We start from the raw sequence: 18060 nt of genomic DNA, 5'->3' as shown, positions 1-18060 counted from the left end.
GATCAAAGGGCGCCAGGGGCCGGGCTGCGGGCACACCGATGGCTCATCCCGGCCACTTTCGGGGTGGGCACTCGTTCGGAAGTGTGGGGCGGGAATGTGGTGCCATGCAGGGCACAGCAGTGTTGTCCAACAGGAGAAGAGCAGGAGGAGCCGCTGTGGGCGCCCAGGGCTGTTTGCTGGGCTCAGAGCCCGGCCCAGGTGCTCCTGGGCAGGGCCAAGCTCAGGTTACGCCGCACCTGGAGCGCAGGTAAAGACAAAGAGAGACGCAGCTGGGAAACGCCAGGTGCGGCTCTGGCTGGAATCCCGCCGGGAATCTCAGCCCTGGGAACCCTGCACAGCCTGCAGTGCGGTGTAAACACGAGGCAGCTCCTTCCAGGACCCCTCGGAGGCAGGCATCATGCGGGTGCTTTTCCCTCCATCACGCTCCAGCGTGTGCTGCCGCTGCTCGGAGCAGTTAATTTCTGCAACAATAGTTCGGCAGGCTGGAGAGGAATGCTAAGTAAACAAATCTGAACGATTTCAGGTTTGGATCTCGGCTCTGCAATTTTAGTTCTGTTGCTAGGTGGGAGTCATTCTCCTCTGGTGCTGTTTTCTTTTTTCAGAGCAGCTCAGGACCCATATGTTTGCTTTACGGTGGAGCACTCCGAGTCCCACGGAACCGCAAAAACCAAATTTAAACATTTACTTGACAACTCCGAGCCACCAGGGGAAGCGATCTGGGGGCCGAACCAAGGCCAGGGGATGTTATAATCCCTCTGAGTGAGAGTTCCAAATCGGCCTCGAGCATCCATGGCTCCGTGGACACCTGGCCCCAGCCCTGCTGTGCCCCGTGAGGCTCCTGCCACGCTTGGGGACAGGTGGCCTGTCCCTCGCTTGGCACAGAGCGGCACAGACCCTGCCGGGAGTGCTTCCCTCCCTCCGCTGTCCCAGGGCTGTCCCTCAGCCCGCACTCCCGTGCGTGTCACCTGTCCCAGGGCTGTCCCTCAGCCCGCACTCCCGTGCGTGTCACCTGTCCCACGCCAGGCGCAGCGGGACGGAGCTGCCCCGCGCATCGGGACATCCCCCCGAACCCCCGGCACGGCAAAAGATCGGGAGCTGCGGGGCTGGAGGGCACGGGGGGACAAGGTTCTCCGTGCCCAGGAGGGGCTGCAGGGACAGCGGCAGGGACAGCTCTGCCGCCCTCTTTGTCCCTGTCCGTGTCACTGTCCGTGTCCCTGTCCCAGAACCGCGGAATCCCAGAGTCCCGGGGATTGGATTGGACTGCGTTGGATTGAGAGCATCCACACCGAACCCCTGTCGCCACCCGGAGCGTCCGGGTGCGTTTGCGATGTCCCCGGAGCGGGAGGCTCCCTGGGCAGCTGTTCCGGGGCTTGTCCCTGTCCCTGTCCGTGTCCGTGTCCCTGCGCGTGTGCGCGCGCGTGTCCCCGAGCGCGCGCGCGCGTGTCCCCGTGTGCGCGCAGAGCCCGGAGCCGCCTGGCCCCGCCCGGGGCCGCCCCGCGGGAGGATCCTCCCGCTCCATCCCTCCCGCTCCATCCCTCCCGCTCCATCCCTCCCTCCGTCCCTGGGGCGCGGGGCGGCGGCAGCGCGGAGCCCCCGCGCCATGGGCGGGCGGCGCGGAGCGGCTCGGAGCCGGCCCGCCCGGGGGTAGCCGGCATGAACTGAGCATGGCGAGCGGCCTCGGCCCGCGCTGGCCCCGCCGAGCGGCCACGGGCGGCGGCGGGGGGCTCCTGCTGCTGCTGCTCTGCGCCGCGGCCGGGCTGCCCCGGAGCGCACAGCAGGTGCTGCGGATCGGTGAGTGCCGCCGGGGCGCCGCGGGGCCGGCCGGGGGCTACGGGCACCTCCCGGGCCGCGGGGAGCTCGCCCGGGCGGCGGCGGGACCCGCGCGCCTCCGGAGCCGGGGATGCTCGGGATGCTCGGGGATGTTCAGGGATGCTCGGGATGCTCGGGGATGTTCGGGGATGTTCACGGATGCTCGGGGATGCTCGGGGATGTTCAGGGATGCTCGGGGACGCTCGGCTGCCCGAAGTTGGCCCCGGTGAGCGGTGCCGGGGAAGTTGGGCGCGGGGATCCCGCGGGGTGTCGGCTCCGGGCGCTCCGCGGGGCGCGCTGCGAGGGGCCCCCAAAGGCGCGGGAAGGGTTCGGTGACCCTGAAATCGGTGCCGAGGGGTGCGGAGAGCCCCGGCTCGGAGCGCAGGGCGGGCGGCTGCGGCTCCGGAGCGGGACCGGGGGGATGCGGGACGCGTTTGCCGCTACCCCCGGGCAGGGGCAGCTCCGCGGGGCTGAGCGGAAAACTCCGCGGAACGGGAATTTATTTCTGAGTGGAAAACTCCGCACCATGGAAACGGGGCTCGGCTCACAGGAAGCCTCTCTTCCTACAGTGGGTTTCTTGTGTCAGTCAAGTGAGACGGTGCATACAAAGTGTCGGAAGAGTTCGGGGTTAGGAGAGACTGTGGGAAAGATGTAGGCAGAATCTGGCACGCCGCTGTTTCTGTTTATCCCTCTTTCGCTTGGCAAACACTGAACATGAGGCGGGGGAAAAAGGAAACAAACAAGAGGAAAAAAAAATTTTTTTGAAAAAAGGCAAAGAAGCTGTTTGCGGCGCCGGGGAGAGCATCCCGCAATTCCCAAGGGCGCGCTGCCGTGCGGAGCTGAAGATCGGAGCCCTGAAGCCCAGGGGAAGGCTCCTTGTGCCCGCAGAGCGGAGGAGCAGCACTGAAATGAGGGAAGGTGCAGCCCTTCCGAGTGCTGGGCGGCGGCTTGCGGGGGCAGAGCCGGGCACGCCGCCCCCGCAGCCTCGGATGTTGCCCCGCTCCCGGCTGTGCCCGCTCGGGGGGCGCTCCCCTTTCCCCGGGGCTTCGGGGCGAGCTCGCTGTTCCCCGCTCATTCCTTTCCTGCAACACGCGCCACGCAAAGCCGGGCGATCCCACAACCACAGCGGGGATTCAGGGACGTTCCCCCCAGTGAAACCTGGGGAGGAAAATCCCGTTGGAATCCCTGAGCCGCAGGCAGCAGCGGGACGCTCTGGCAACGCACAGAATGCTGCCGTAACTTACTCTGGTTTGGTGGGAACAGCTCTGAAGGAAGGAGCAGCGTGCCAGTGTTTAAAGGGCTTGAGCCGAGCCTAAATGCCCGTGTGCAGGACGAAAGCTCGGCTCTGCACTGCCTCCAGGCTCGCAGGGAGCCGGGCAGGGCTTCGGGGTGCCCCCTTTGCCCTGCAGAAGTTCTGTGCTGCTCCCAGCGTTCCTTCCCCGAAATTGCCCTGCGAAGGGGGGTGCGGGCCGGTGAATCTCTGGGTCAGATTTGCCCTCCCGGGGCTGGGACCCCAGCGCTGCCAGCAGGACAGGGCGAGGCACAAAGCCGACAAAGTGCTCGGCTTCCAGTCGTACCCGTGCAGAGGGACGTGCAGGGCAGTCAGTGTGCTAGGGGGCTGGGAATGCATGAAATATTGAGTGTATCCTTCCTGCCGTGGCTCTGCTGCCTGCGGAGTAATGATGTTATAAAATATGAATCCTCCACGTCCGTTAGGGGCTGCGAAGTTCCTCCGTGGAATCCGCCGCTCTCGGAGGTGGCAGGGAGGAGTAATGGCAGCAACTCCTCCGAATCTCTCCGTGATAACATCATAAAACCATCCCCAAGCATTTCTGACAGCGAAGGAAATGCCATTAAGCCATCAGATTGTTTTCCCCGTGTTTTAGTTAATTAAGGGAAGAAAGTGCAGCAGTTTGTGCCCGGATTCATACGCTCAGAGTTTAATTGCATTTTCCGCTGTCAGGGAGCTTTCAGATTTGTTTTTTATTAATTTTTTTTCCTGGCTTGTAATAGGGATGAATGGATTGTCTTGGTGGTGCTTAATTAGTTGAGAGAGGACGTGTGAGTGATATGAATTCTAGTTATTCCTCAGCACTGACTAACGACTCCTTTTCCAGCTCTCTAAACAAAAGATGAGGGATGGCAATGTGACCAAGTAAAACTGACTCATTAGGATAAAAGTAATGGATTTTGAGATAAGATGGAGCTTGAAGTTTCAGTAATAAAATAAAATAAAATAAAATGCTGCTGTCTTGCCGGGTATTTCTTCCCCGCTCCTGCTCAAAAGCTTTTCCCTTGACACAAGAGCTAATGGAGCTGTCCAAGGAAATACCATCTTTATCTGCACATTTCCCACCAGACTGTATTACATAAAAGTGTGTTTGAAGTTCATGACCCCAATATTTCTTACTGAATTCCAAGGAATTTTCAGTTTTTACACCAAGTCCTTCCTATCTCTGCTACTTGCACCACTTGTATGAAATAAATGATCTCCAAGAAAGAATGGTAATTAACTGGAGCAGATGCTCAGGTGCAGAAACAGCTTCCAAAGGCATCTCAGCAGCCACAGAATAATCCATTTGTTGGTGCTGGATGCAGAGCTCTCATTCCTGGACATATTACAGATTCTGAATAGGTTAAAAGGGTAAAATACAGTGATATTATGTGAAAATTTACAGATGGTCGTCATCTGAACTCCATTCTTGGTTAGAACTGACCAACAGCAAGTTCTTAACAAAGCACTGGAGTTATTAAAGAAATAATGGATGAGTCTTGAATTATCTCTGAAATTACCAGCTCGTGGAAATGAACAAATGGGCAGGTTTTCAGGAGTTGCTCGGGGTGAGTAGACAGAAACCAGAAGGATTTTCGGTAATTTGTGTATTTCTGTAAATGGAATATTTACATAAGGGTTCATCCTTTGCACTGATTTACTCCTTACTCAAGCAAAATTCCCAATTTTAGAGAATTTCCCACAATAGAGGACTAGCCCCATAACATTTCTCTCCAAGTGAGAAATATCAGATTTAAACCAAACACATGCAACTCAACCTAACGCACAAAATACCAATTTCTAACAAGCTGGAATTTTCAATATAGATTTCAGAATCTCTGTTGGATTTCCCCCAGCGGGGCTAAAGCTGTGAGTTCTTTTCCTGTGTGAAATTGCCATTTTCCCCTCATGAGAATGATAAAGGCAGAAACCTCATTAATTTCTCTGCAAATCTGCTACTTTGCACCAACTCTTTTTGAGATTTTGTTTGTGAAGGGAATGGTACAAACACACATCTGTGCTTCATCAATGTGAAATGGCAAAACCCCTTCTTGGAAAGTCTCTTATCATATTTGAACATCATGAAAAATGTTCATTTACGGTATTTGTTACCAGGTATCTCTACAAGTTATTCTATTTTATGATATGATATTATATGATAGGAAGTGCAGCTGCATTTTTCTCATCAGATGATGAGACATTAAATACATTTTGTTCACTGGATTCTGAGTGCTCAGTGGTTTATCAATTCTTTGTGATACACTTTACCTACGTTTCCTTATTCTACACTTAGGGAAAACTGTTTTGCTGCAAATATTTCTAAAGGATTGTCACCAAAGCATCCAAAATCTGATTTTCACACCTCTCCCTCCTCACTGGATGTGACAGCACTGTACTGTAAGTGGGAGGCAGGGCAATGTTTGGCTGAGTTCAAATGGGCAATTGAGTTAAAAATCCCTAAAAACGCTGCTGAAAAATGCTTTGCAGCCCCTCAGCAAGGGAGCTCCTGCTGCCTTGGTGAGTGGCTGTGCCTGGACCTGGTGACTGCTGGGGACAGGGAAACTGTCCCAGAAAATCACCAGCTTGGGCCTCCATTGCCAGAGCATCCTAAATGGGCATTCCCCATCCCTCCTTGGGCAGGGAAGAGATGAGCTGGAGAGGTGCAGGGTGGTCCTCAAATACTCCATAATGCAGAGGGATTTGCAGCAGGGCTGTGTTAACAGAACCTGAGGTGTGAGCGGCTTCTGTCCTGCACCACCTGTCCCCAAAGGCTGGTGGGGAAGAGCCAAGGAAAGGTCCCGAGCCAGACGGTGCAAACTGAGGGAGGCAGGTTGGGTTTGCACCAGAGCCGGGGTGGTTTAGGCGCGGCTGAGGGACTGAGAAACCTGAGAAACACCTAATAAAGTCAAATATAGATATAGTGGCAGTGCTGCGTTTCCCAGGAGCTCCGTGGAGAGCTCCCCTCGCTGTCCGGGTGAGCAGCCACTGGGCTGTGGGACAGGATAATTAATTCACTATTGCCCTCACTGTGCTGGGTAATTCACTATTGCCCTCACTGACACGGGGCTGGGAGATGGGGCACCCTGCAGCCTCCCTTCTGTAACCCCAGGAGCAGCTCAAACACGGGACAGGGTCCTGGCAGTGCTGGAACTGCCCACATTCCACCCGGGAGCAGAGTTTGCCGTCAGGTGCTTGGGGCAGGAGGAGCCTCCCCTGCAAACAGGATCAAAAGCCATTTCCCAGGGTTCATCTCTTGCCCAGCAGCCTGTTTGTGGCGTTCAGGTGTGCTAATTGTTGTTTTAAGTCCCCTGGCTTCCCCACAACACCCCATTTCAGATTTCCAGGGCATTTCCTCTTGCCTGAGCTCTAAGCTCCTCCATATGGCCCTGTCCTCTCTCAACATTTCCATTTGGGCTGGAAGTACAATCCCAATACTGTTTTTTCATTACAGTCTGTTTTGTATGTCCTGGTCAGTAATAAAGCCTAAATCCTGCTCTCCCCTCAATACTTTAAACAACTGCCTCTAATCTTCTTTTCTCAGAAAGGCTTGATTTGACCAACTAAACTATAGATTGTACTGCAGCAAAGGAAACAAATCCCATCCCAGAACTGATTAGTTTTACTGCACAGCTTTGGGGCTGTGACCAGCAAGCCCACTCTGTCCTAGTTTGGGTTGACTTTAGATTTCAGTTTGCAGTAATGAGTGTATGATCTTGGGCAAGCTTTGCAGTGGGAGGTTATTACCCTTCCCTCTCTCTCCCTGCTGAGGGTTAGAGGGTATTTTCCAGGAAATTGCGAGCTCTCAAACGATGAATTTGCTTTCTGAGGGCAAAATCAAAATTCCAAATCAAAACAGCTTCATTATTCCACACTGGCATTGTTTTCACTTGAGCTACAGGAGCCAGTATCTGATAGGGCTGTTAAAGTAACTTTTTCTTATCTTTCTTTTTAAATTCCTCTGATAGGGCTGTTAAAGTAACTTCTTCTTTTCTTTCTTTGTTTTTGAATTCCTCTGACAGTGCAGAAAGTTCCTTACATACTCTTAGATCTTCACTAAATCAAGGTGGCACAAACAGCGGGAAATGGGAACGGGTTCTGTGGCCAAAGAGGCAGAACTGGTGTCAAAGGCTCAGTTTTGAGCTTCTTTTCTTGGTCCATCAGGCTTTTTGCAATCACACCTTCTCGCTGGGCTGCGGTTGGTTGTTGCTTTTCCTTTGAGCTTTCAGACTGCACAAGTTTAAAAGAGGAGAGTTATAAATTCTTTTAGCCCTGAGGTTGTTCCCACGCCCTGCACACCCAAGCTTGGCCTATTTCAAGGCAAATTCTGTCTGCAGCACACTGCAAACAGGGGGAGCAGCCCCCTCCCACCCTGCTGGGTGGAAGTGACAGCCAGAGCGCAGAGGCACCTCCTGAAAGGCAGAATTTGGGTGAGCACGGGGCAGCACTGCCCGCACGGGGCAGGGGATGTCCCGCTGTGTCCCAGCTGGAGCCTAGAGGGGGAAATTCTGCTTTACAGGGACAGCATCGGGCAGCTGTCAGCAAAGAAGGAGAACCATGTCAACATAATTGTCCTCCTCCCATGGGGAGAGGGAAAGAGCAGATTCCTGCCAGGGTGTTCTGGATTAGAAAAGCCAGGTTCGGTGTGATTCAGCAAGCCAGCACTGAGAAGAGAAACTTCTACACCTTCAACTCTGGGATGGTATAATTAGAAGGCAAATTCATGGAAATTGGTACTCTTGGGGTCTTATGATGCAAATTTCCCCCCCATTTTGGCACTCCCACAGACTTCTCCACTGTGGCATGCAGGTCCCCTGTAATTACAGAGATTTTGGACACAGCAGCAGCAGCATTTTGGGTTTTAAGGCCTTTGCAGAAGGGTACTGTGCACTTTGGGAAGGTCATGAAAGGTTTTCCTGGCCTGTTGCTCAGCGGCAAACACAGAATTGCCCTGATTTGTTCTCTGACAGCCTGTCTGTGCCAGCAGGGGCTTTTGGAGCATCCACAGGATGTGGGATGTGCCTGCAGATGCTGAGGTGTCCAGATGCTGATCAGAGCTGCCCTGATGCCACCCTCCAGCCAGGCTGGCTGGGCTGAACCCTGGCTTTGGGAAAGGCTCAGCTCACTGCTCACACTCCTTGGCTTTCACTGCCTCCCTACAAAGATCCGGAGAGCTGGAGATTGGACGCACTGACATGCAAACCCCCAGAGGGAAAGCAACCCCCAAACACACAGCTCCTGCTTGCCCCAAAATAACCTTTCCTGTGCTCACGCTCGGGAGAGAGTCCAATAAAAGCCAAATCCGCGCTGGAGCTCCTTGCTGTGGCACAGAGGTTCCTCCTGGCCACCCTGGGGCCCTGTGCCAGCCCAGCCATTCCCACGCAGGCTCGGGGCGAGGGAGGAATTTCGGGAGTGGTTTCCCGGGAGGAGCTGCAAACGAGTCCCGATTTCCTGGCACAATCGCAGGGGATTAATCGGAGCCATCCGAGCCGGGCTCAGGCAGAGCCGTGCCTATCAGCAGCCAGAGCAGCCGGGTTGCTGCAGCAACAGGCTGACACGTGTAAAACTCCCTCTGATCGTGCCACTGTCGCTCGGGAGGCTGCTTGAGAGTTAGGTCAGGTTTGGAGCTGCGCTGCACTTCTCCAGGGGCTGGCAGTCACTGACACGATCATCGGGCTGGGCGCTTGAAATGCACCCCGAGTAACTTCAGCAGTCCCACAGGGATCACAGCTGAGCTGGCCACAGAAAATAAGGGAGCAATGAACCACCGAGAACTGTTAAAGGAATTCCTGCCCGCAGTTTGGAGACGAAATTGCAATTTCGGAGATGCAGAGCAAATTTCAGATTGAAACCCCAAAACCTTTGGATTGCCTTTGCTTATTTTCATTCATCTCAGAATCCAAAAGGTGCATAGGAAAAGACTTAAAAAGATCAAAGAGATGATCCTTGATAGCCTGTGGGGATGGGAGAGGAATGAGTAAATACCTGGTGCAGGGCACAGGAAGGACATGGAGTCACTGCTGGGCTGTTTTCGCCCAGAATTGTTCAGACGCATTTTGTGTGTGTGATAAACTGGGCTGGTGGCAAACACCCCCAGCCTGTCTGAGTGCAAGGAGGGCTTGGACAGCCAGGGCAGGGTGGGGCTCTGGGCTGTCAGTGCAGGGGCAGAGCTGGACTGGGTCATCCCCATGGAGCCCTTCCAGCTCAGCATGTGCTGTGGTTCCCAGCAAAACGCCCTGAAGCCCCAATTCATTCGCCTGTACTTGCAAATACTAAATGCAAAATGCCACAGGGAAAGGCTGCAGTAGAGGAGGCAGGAATCCTGTGGAGCTGGTGTGCGGCTGGTAACAAAAGTGCAGCTTTGGAGTTGCTCAGTCAACGTTAGCGTGGTGTTTCCCATCCTCTGGGCCTTCCCTTTTAAACCTCACGTGTTTATAGGAAAGGCTTGAGTCCAGCTCTCTGTCCCTGTGTGAAACACAGCCAGAAATGTCCTCTGAGCTTCCCAGCCTGTCCCCCTGTGTCCCCCTGTCCCCCATCATGAGCTCTGTGCCTGAGCCTCACCGAGGCCACTCTGGGAGCTCTCCTGTACAAATGATGTCTTTCTCCTTGCTATCTCTGCTCCAACAACTTGTACACAAAGAGCTTTTTGTTCCTCCGGCGCCGCTTCCTTTCAGCTGTGCCCAACTGCCCCAAAACCTTATCAGTGGGGCTCTGCAGCTGCAGCCTGATGTGAGCTCCTGCTTCCCTGGCTGTGACTATCTCAGGAAGTCCCAAATTGTTTACTTATCTGCCAGAAACACACGCCGAGGGGAGTTCAGGCTCTGCTGCCCAAGGTGCATTTTAAATCAGGGGGAGAGCTGCTTCAGAGATTTCACATTACATCTCCCAGCTTTATCTGCTGCTGTAAATGATGAGGCTGCTCCATTGAGCTGCACGAAGATTCAATTTCTGAGCAGTGTTTTGTGAAGAATGGAGGTTTTCCTCTGTGCAATGAAGAGCCCCAGCATGGCTGCCCAAGCCTTTCCCGTCCCACTGCTCCCTGGGGACACAGCCCGGGGCTGAGCCCTGTCCTGCCACTGAAGGCATCTGCAGAGGGGGTGAGGGTGGCTGTGCCCCGACCTGCAGGAGCCCTGGGGAGCTGCCATCCTGCTGCTGTCATGCAGGCACGCCAGCTGCTGGGAGGAAGAGGGGCTGGGGAAACGCGTCCCGTGCTGTGTGCAGCCCTTCCCCTCCAGCCAGCCCCTGTGCTGGGATGCAGGGGGTTTAAACAATAACCCAGACAGGTAAAACACTCCCTGAAACACTGCACTCCTGCCTGCAGCCCTCTCCTCTGGCTCTCCGTGGTGGGGAGGTCCCTGCCTGCCTTTGCTTGTTCTGGGAGAGAGCTGAGTGGGGGCCTCCTTTAAAAATACCCAGCATCCACGGGCTCCAGCGTGAAAAACAGCTTTGTTGCCCCTTTTGGAGCTCAGTTTGGCAGATTTCCTCCTAGGAATGGTCTCCCACGGGTGCACACAAGAGCCAGAGAGCACAGCACCCCAAGGGCTGCTGGCTGGAAAAGGCAGCACAGGCCTGAGGTGGGTGCCAGCTCTCAGGCTGGGGGACAGGATGGGAAGGGCTCCCCACGCCACTTGTGCCACCCCCCCTGGCCCTGGCACAGCTCAGGCAGGACCTGGAGCTCTGGGTGAGCCTGGAGGAGGCAGCAGGATGAGCTCTGGGCCTGCTCACCGGGGCACGAGGCTTTGGGATGACCTCAGCGTGACTTTCCCGTGCCCGTGGCGGCAGCTGCTGAACCATGTCCCTGCCTAACCCTGAGCCAGCTTTCCCATCCAGGTTTGTCCCTGTGTCCTGGTGAGGAGAGGCAGTGAGAGCTCTTGGGAGGCCAGCACCCCTGCCCAGTCAGGAAAAGCTGGGAACTGTTATTTCCCTGGCATGTTTATTGGAATTGATGACTTTTAGCATCCATAAGAAGAGTTTAGCTGGGGGCTGAGTCGCTCTGTGGTACCAGAGCATCTGCACAGTGAGAACTAGGGGGGGTTTAAGGAATTTAAATAAGGTAGTTTAGGAGATGCAGAGCAAACTTTGCTGGGGAGCTTTAATTAATGCTAAAAATCCAGACTTTTATGTCTGCACTCATCTGTTTCCCACACCAAGGTTGTCTCTTATGGCATTTCTTAGAATGAGCCTCGATTCCTGCTAAGCAAAGTGGTGCTGACAAGCTCATGCCTCACATTTAAAATCATTTTCTATTGTTGGCAGGGCTGAAGAAAGGGGGCACAGGCTTTCAAAGAGTCAAAACTTGGTCCTTGTCCCATGGGAGTCACCTTGTTAGAAACCTCCTTGGCCACAGGTAGAGCCCAGCGAATTCACATCCAGCTTCTCCAGGAGATTTCAGTGACAGGAGCTTTAAATTCAGTAAATTTAACTGCAAAACTTCTTTCAAATCCAAGCCCTTGCTCTTCTCTGTGAGCTCTTGCAGAAAATCTGTGAGAAAATTTGGTACAAATTCATCTCTTCTGGCTGCCTGCCCTTTGTTTTAAGTGGCAGAACACTTTTTCTCAGGGAAAAAAAAAGAACAAATGACCCAAAGACTCCTTCAGCTCTGCCTGTGCCGGAGTCAATGGAGCTGCAGCAGTTTACAGTGATGAGGTTCTGGCAAGTGCATTATTCTGGCAGAGGAGAACAGTTGGGCAATTTACTGCAGCTCATCCAAACTGCAAATGAAGGTTCTGTATTCCCTCAGCTCGAGGAAATCAGCAGGAAAAGGCCTCCTCCTCTCTCTCTTTTATCCCCAGCCACTGATTTTGCCAAGGTTTCCCGCTTCTGCAAAGGTTTCCTTCTCTGCCCTGCAGAGCCCAGGGCAAGGAGGCCCAAACTCCCCAGTTTGCAGTAGGAAGCAGAGAGCAGTGAGTTATTCCAGCTGGGATGGAGTGAAGAGGCTGGAATTGAAGGGCTGGGGTGTCTTTGAGCCACAGTCTCTAGAAATAACATCACTATTTACGTGCAATCCCATGGCTGGAGCAGTAAAAGCACAAAGCTGCCTTTAGATGGGGAAATGTGTTATTGGGAAAGAGTCTGGCCCTGCTCCGTGCAGCTCAGCACAGATTCTGTGCACGGATCTATCAAATAGGGTCAAGCATGACACAATTCTGGTGTCATGCTGAATTGGTGCTGGAGCTAATATTGTTACAGCCCTGTTGTGGCTGACATAAAGCTGTCACTTCTTCAGGAGGGTGATTCATGAGAGACACGGGAGAATCAATGGAGGTAAAAATAGGGAATGCAGTACCAGCATCCATCTCATCACCATTTTGCCTGTGTTACACTGAGTAACCTGATTAAAAGGGTCATATTTAAATATCATCTGGCACAACTGCTCAGGGAGGTGAGAGTGGCAGGGGAGGAACCCAGGCTGGGGAAGCCTTGGAGCTGGGGGATCCATCAGGGCAGCAGCAGGGGAGGAAAGGGGGCAGCTCCCACCATTCCCAAAGCCTGGACTCAGCTGAAGAACTGCAGCCAGCCTGGCACATTCCTGCTTGAGAGGGCCAAAAAGAAATTTAAAAGGCCCAGAGTGGTGTGCTACAAAGTAGAAAATCCCCTTTGTATTCATGCCTAGTGAATATAAAAAAAAAAAAACCAAAAAACTAATAATTTCCCTCCAGAATCAATCTCTAAATGCACACAGATACTTTTCCCTAGAAAACCTGACTGAAAAAGGACCTAAAGTGTTTGGATTAACCTTGCCTATGAATTAGCTTATACCTAGAATAGCCAAAATGCAGGTTTGCCCGTGCTGAAGATGTGCCATCAGAACCCAAGTTGCACATGAACTTTGTGCTTTTGCTGAAGGTGAGACCGGGGGGATCCTGGTTCCTGCTGCTCCCATCCAAGCCATCAGAAACTCAGCAGCACTCCCTTCCTTGCCTGCTGTGGGCACCCAGCAAGGGGAAGGGCTCGGCAGCAGCTCCTGGGCCCTCAGGAGCTCAGCTCTCCGTTCAGCAGAGGCAAACCTGTGCAGGGAATGCGGGAGCAGGGGAGCTCAGCAGCGCCCTGGCAGGGATCTGCATCCTCCCCACAGCTCAGCCTGCATCGCCCCTCGGGGATGATGAGCAGAAAATCAGAGGCAGAATTTCCCCCGAGCCTTCTGGAGGTGCCGTTTTTCTGGGATTCAGGGTTGGAGCCCCGCAGTAGCTCTGGACTGCAGGCTCAGGATCTCCTGTCATCCTGGGCTCAAGCACCAGCTCGATACGCAGAGGGGATAAAGAGAAGGAAACAGAATGGAAAAGTCTCAGATAAGAGGGAATTGGCAGGTTGATGGTAATCTTAAGTACATGGGAGCTGTGTTCAGGCCTGGTTTTTAGTGGAACTCCAGTGCTTTCCAGCATGCCACATGCTCAAGGGATTACAGGGTGTGGGATTTAGTGCCAGAACTGTCTGGAAATTCTCAAACACTCTTCTCTCATCCTGGCACATTGTGCTGTGCCCCCAACTTGAGAGAACACTGCAGTGGGAACTCAGGCATCCAGCAACTCATGGGGATGTGCTCAGAAAACCTCCAAGGCAGTGCCAGAATGGATTTGCAGCTAACAGGAATAAAAGGTTTCTGATCTTGCTTTCGGGGATACCTTTGAATTAAGACTCAGAGACATTCAGTGCTTCTTGCCCAGGGTGAGAAAAAGCTATGGCCAAACTGTGAGGAGGACAGGGAGTTTCCTGTCCCTGGAAGTGCTCAGCCTGAGTTGAGTGGCAGTGCCCAGGCAGCTCTGAGTGCTGCTGCCAGCCTGTCACTTGCAGTCACCTTGCAGGGCTTCCCTGCTGTGCAGCAGCAGCCAGAGCAGTTGGACAGACAGGTTGCTGCAGATGACAGCATCTTTACAAGGGGCAATCATGATGGCATCAGTGTTTATCCTCTGCAGCAAGTGGATAAATCACAGCAAATGGGCTTCCCCTCCGAGCTGGAATCTGCTGGGTTATTTCTGCCCAGCCACAAATGTTTCTCCAGCACATGGTGCCAGTGCCAGGCACAGCCCAGCCAGAAACTCCTGCCCTCTGGGCGCAAAGCTGGGAGCAGGATGGCACTGCAGACACAGATGCTCAATCAAAGGAGGTCTGGGCAGTAATTGAGAGGTGTCCCGCCTGCCTGGGAGCCAGAGGGGGTTTGCAGTGTGCCAGGGTGAATGAGCACGGGTTCATGCAAGGAGGGCTCCTCTCTTGGGAGGCCTCTGGGGCAGACTGAGGTCACACACCCTGGCCAAGGGGCTGCAGGTGGGCCCCAGGGCACGGGTCACGTTCGCTGTTGGCTCAGAAACAGAAGGGTGATTTCACCCAGGTAAATACTGAAATGCAGTTTTACCTCCTCCACGCTCAGGCAGTTTGTTTTCAGAGAATAGGCACTTCCCAGAAATGGTTACATAAATCAGAGGAATTACAATATGAGCATCCTCTGGAGCTTTTTCATTTCAGTTTTCAATGTCAAACAGTGTTCAGTGGTGGAGGTTTGAAAGGATGAAATTAGAAGCCCTGTAATGGAGTATTATGGAAAGATATCCCTCAAGAAAGCTCATTCCCAGCTCCTCACCCTCTGGTGTTTCGCCCATTACCAGCGAGCATGAATTCTGCATTTAATCTTATCTGATGTAATCGAGCTGTTCTCACCCTCCCATTCTCCTCCTCTTTTGCTCAATCCCCCAAACCCCGAGCTCTCAGGATCACCTTGCAGCCACACATTCCCTGAGTTAATTATCCCTTGTATCAAACTGCATTTCCTTTTATCCCTCTCAAATGCAGTGCGTTCCCATTTCTCCGAGCATCTGCCTGTACCCACACAAATGAAAAGGATCAACTGGAGAGGATAATCTTCTGCCTGTATCCCTCTTGCTATTTTCTCTAGCTGCATCCCATTTTCTCTGCTCTGTTCCATCTGCTGGCTGCTCCATCCCCAAAGGCTGGGAGCCTCCATTGCCCTCAGTATTAACTCGGACCCCAATTTTAGCTCTGGTTTGAAAAGATCCTTCTCTGCTGAGAGAGAAGGAAAGAACCAGCTAAGAGAACAGAGGGAGGTTGCTTTTCCTTCTGGAGTCATCCTAATGGGAATTTTTTTGGTCCTGAAGGAAGATTCCAAGGTTAAACAAGAGCAGCAGGAATTTCACAGCTTGGGGTGTGCATCTGTGCTGTTGGTTGTGCTCTCTCTCCTCCCTTTGCCAGAAAAGGATGCCCTGAGAGGAGCAGCATCTCCTGATCTCCCAAAAAATCCCCTTTTCCTGAGTGCCCTGCTGAGGTGAAGTCTCTCTTGGCTTTGTAGATTTTTGGACACAGCACTTCAAGGTCACCCACCAAGATAAAGAAAGTGCTCATTTTCCATGTGTAAACCAGGACATCAGGGACTACACCACGCTTTGCAACCCGCTCAGAGTTCCCTCTTCCCCAGGTGGGCTGTCCCACCTGGCAGGCAAGGTTTCCCTCGAAAACAGCCCCCTGCCTTTCATTCAGCACTCTGCTTTCTCTCCATTTTACTGTTCTGAAGGGGTTTGGTCACTTTATGAGACAGAAAAGTTGGACTCCGGCTCTCTGTGTTTGTCCTCAGATAATGCTGTAGTAGATATTTATGCACCTACATAAAAAAGACACAGGGGCTTTGTGGTTGTCCAGTCCTGTCCAGCTATATTAATATTTACCAATCCCATTGCTTTTAATTCCCATGCAGGAATTCTGGCAACTGCAGAGCATTTTTTACATAGAAAGAAGAGCAGTTCTTTAAATCCTGAAAGCCACACCAGGAAGCGATTCTTGGATTGTGGGATTTTATGGGGAAGAGGGATAACAGCAGGAGGAATTTACATGGAAGGATTCCTGAGATCATGACAGTTGATTATGTACCCGTTCCCAAAGGATTAGGTATTTAAAACTGCATTTTACAGCCCCAGGGAGGGCAGAGTGCTCCTGTCTTTCCCGACAAGAGAACTGGAATGGTGAAGCAGGGTTCCTTTTTCCCCAGGGTGGGGGGATTGCATAGCAAGGAGCAAATTCCCTGAGGAATACACAAACATGGGGATACACACTCACTGCTGTGTGCCAAGGAACCACAGAATCATTCAGTTCGGAAAAGGCCTCTGAAAGAGTCAGGTTCGGCCCCTAACCCAGCACTGCCCAGCCTGCCACTAAACCATGTGTGCTAAAATCACCTTTACTTCCCTTGCCTTTCACTTCCCCGAGAAACCTGGCTTTTCTGCCCTCTGAGAAGTAGGAAATATTGCAGATTTCTCTGTGCCAGTCCCCAGAGGGCTGTGAGGCTGCACTTGCTTGGATGAGCACACGGAGCTGAGCCCAGAGGAGGTGTCAGTAAATCACTGCAGAGCAGCCCAGGCTGCCGAGCTGTGCAAAGGGAGCTCTGCCCTGGCTCCTGTCCAGCCCCTGCCTTCATTCCCCCTCCTGGGATGCTGATAAAGATGCTTCATATCTGTGTAGACAAGCCCTAACAGGATGTCTGCTGAGCAAGGTGCTGGCCAGGCACACACTCCTCACAGGAGCAAATGGGAAATGCAGTTCCAAACTGCAGTGAAATCCAACAGCTTCGAGTTCCTATCTCCTAATGGTGTAAAGATTGCAAATCAACAGAATTGGAGATGCTTGGGGGGCCTTGGCCCATGCCAGCACAGGGTGGGTACAGAGGAAATACAGAGGAGTTGTTTCATTTCTACTTACTGGGCACAGAAATTACCCTGTACTGGAAACAGAAATTACCCTTTACTGGGCACAGAAATAGCCCTTTACTGGGCACAGAAATAACCCTGTTCTGGGCACAGAAATAACCCTGTTCTGGGCACAGAAATAACCTTTCACTGGGCACAGAAATAACCTTTAATGGAAATAGCAATAGCCCTTTACTGGGCACAGAAATAGCCCTTTCACTGCCCAGGCCCACCAGATCATTTGCCCAACAGTTCACTCTGATTCCTGAGACGTCTCTGTCCCTCTCAGGAGGTACATGAGGGCTCAAAGAGGCAGGAGACACGCTGTGTATTTTCATTTTCCACTCCCTGCCTCAGCTGAAAGGGGCAGTGAGCCAGGGAGCAGGTTCCACACCCAGTCCAGCTTTCCTGTTTTAAGGTAAATGTAGGAGCTTTCTGGTGCCCTGTTTGGGGTTAGCCCCACGTCAGGGGGGGCAGCAGGGTGGATTTTTGAGCTTCCCAACAATTTCTCCTGCAGGCTGTTCCTGCAGGGAGCACTTGGAGAAAGGAGAGCACAGACCAGGCTGTTTGCCTTCGTTCATGCCCCTGGCCCTCGGGGCTTTCCAGAACTGTTCAGGTTCAGGGCATTCTAAAAAAATCCTCCTTTGCCCTTTTATTTTTTCCCTTGTCACAAGGCAAGATGCTGGTTTGGACGCTTTGTTCTCCTTTGCTTGATATATTTCCTAAAATAAGCTCAGAAAGGATCTGAGAACGTTCCCCTGTGGAAAATCCAGGGCAGTGTGAATGCTGGGGTGGTTTTTCCCTAGGAAGCTGTCCTGGGAAGCTGTTTGCTGCTCCCTGGGCTTCAGCCACACAGAAGCTGAAGAAATGGAAGTTTTACTCATGCCTTGAAGATTAAACCCCTATTTATATATCTCAATCCTATGAGTTGTAAAGCTCTTTTTGGCTTCTTTTATTTTTTTTTTTTTTTCTCCCTGAGCTTTGTTTTTACTCTGTTTTGTGGGTTCTTTTGAGGTGTCAGTCACTCAGGTTTGGGAAATGTGCTGGAGCTGTTTGTTGTACAAAGGAGAGCGTCGTGGGGAAACTCTGAGATGAGAAGCTTCAGACAGAAGCTCACCACGAGTGCTTTTGCAGTGCCCAAACACATTATCCCCCCCCCAAGCCTGTCTACATAGAGAGGAAAAAAATAATGGCTAAATAAACTAATAAAAACCCAAACAGGTAAATGAAATACTTAGTGAGCCTCTAGAGAATATCCATCCTTCTCCTGAACCCTGGGCTAGGTGGCTCAGCACT

At 52.6% G+C, this 18060-nt stretch overlaps 1 protein-coding gene across 4 annotated transcripts in view; it reads left to right on the top strand.

The window, feature by feature from the left end:
• Positions 1-1479: 1479 nt before the first annotated feature.
• GRIK1 (glutamate ionotropic receptor kainate type subunit 1) overlaps positions 1480-18060 on the top strand; it is a 104076-nt gene continuing 87495 nt past the window's right edge. The window contains exon 1 of one of the 4 annotated variants that reach the window (XM_066571816.1): positions 1480-1791. In XM_066571816.1, coding sequence (XP_066427913.1) covers positions 1665-1791 — 127 coding nt within the window. In that variant the 5' untranslated portion in view covers positions 1480-1664. The remainder of the gene's footprint in view (positions 1792-18060) is intronic. The other 3 variants (XM_066571818.1, XM_066571815.1, XM_066571817.1) reach the window with 3 other exon arrangements.

The sequence above is a fragment of the Molothrus aeneus genome, chromosome 2 (genome assembly GCF_037042795.1).
Source record: "Molothrus aeneus isolate 106 chromosome 2, BPBGC_Maene_1.0, whole genome shotgun sequence".
NCBI lineage: Eukaryota > Metazoa > Chordata > Aves > Passeriformes > Icteridae > Molothrus > Molothrus aeneus.
The sequence above is the reverse complement of the archived record's forward strand: the minus strand, read 5'-3'. Positions and strand labels throughout refer to the sequence as shown.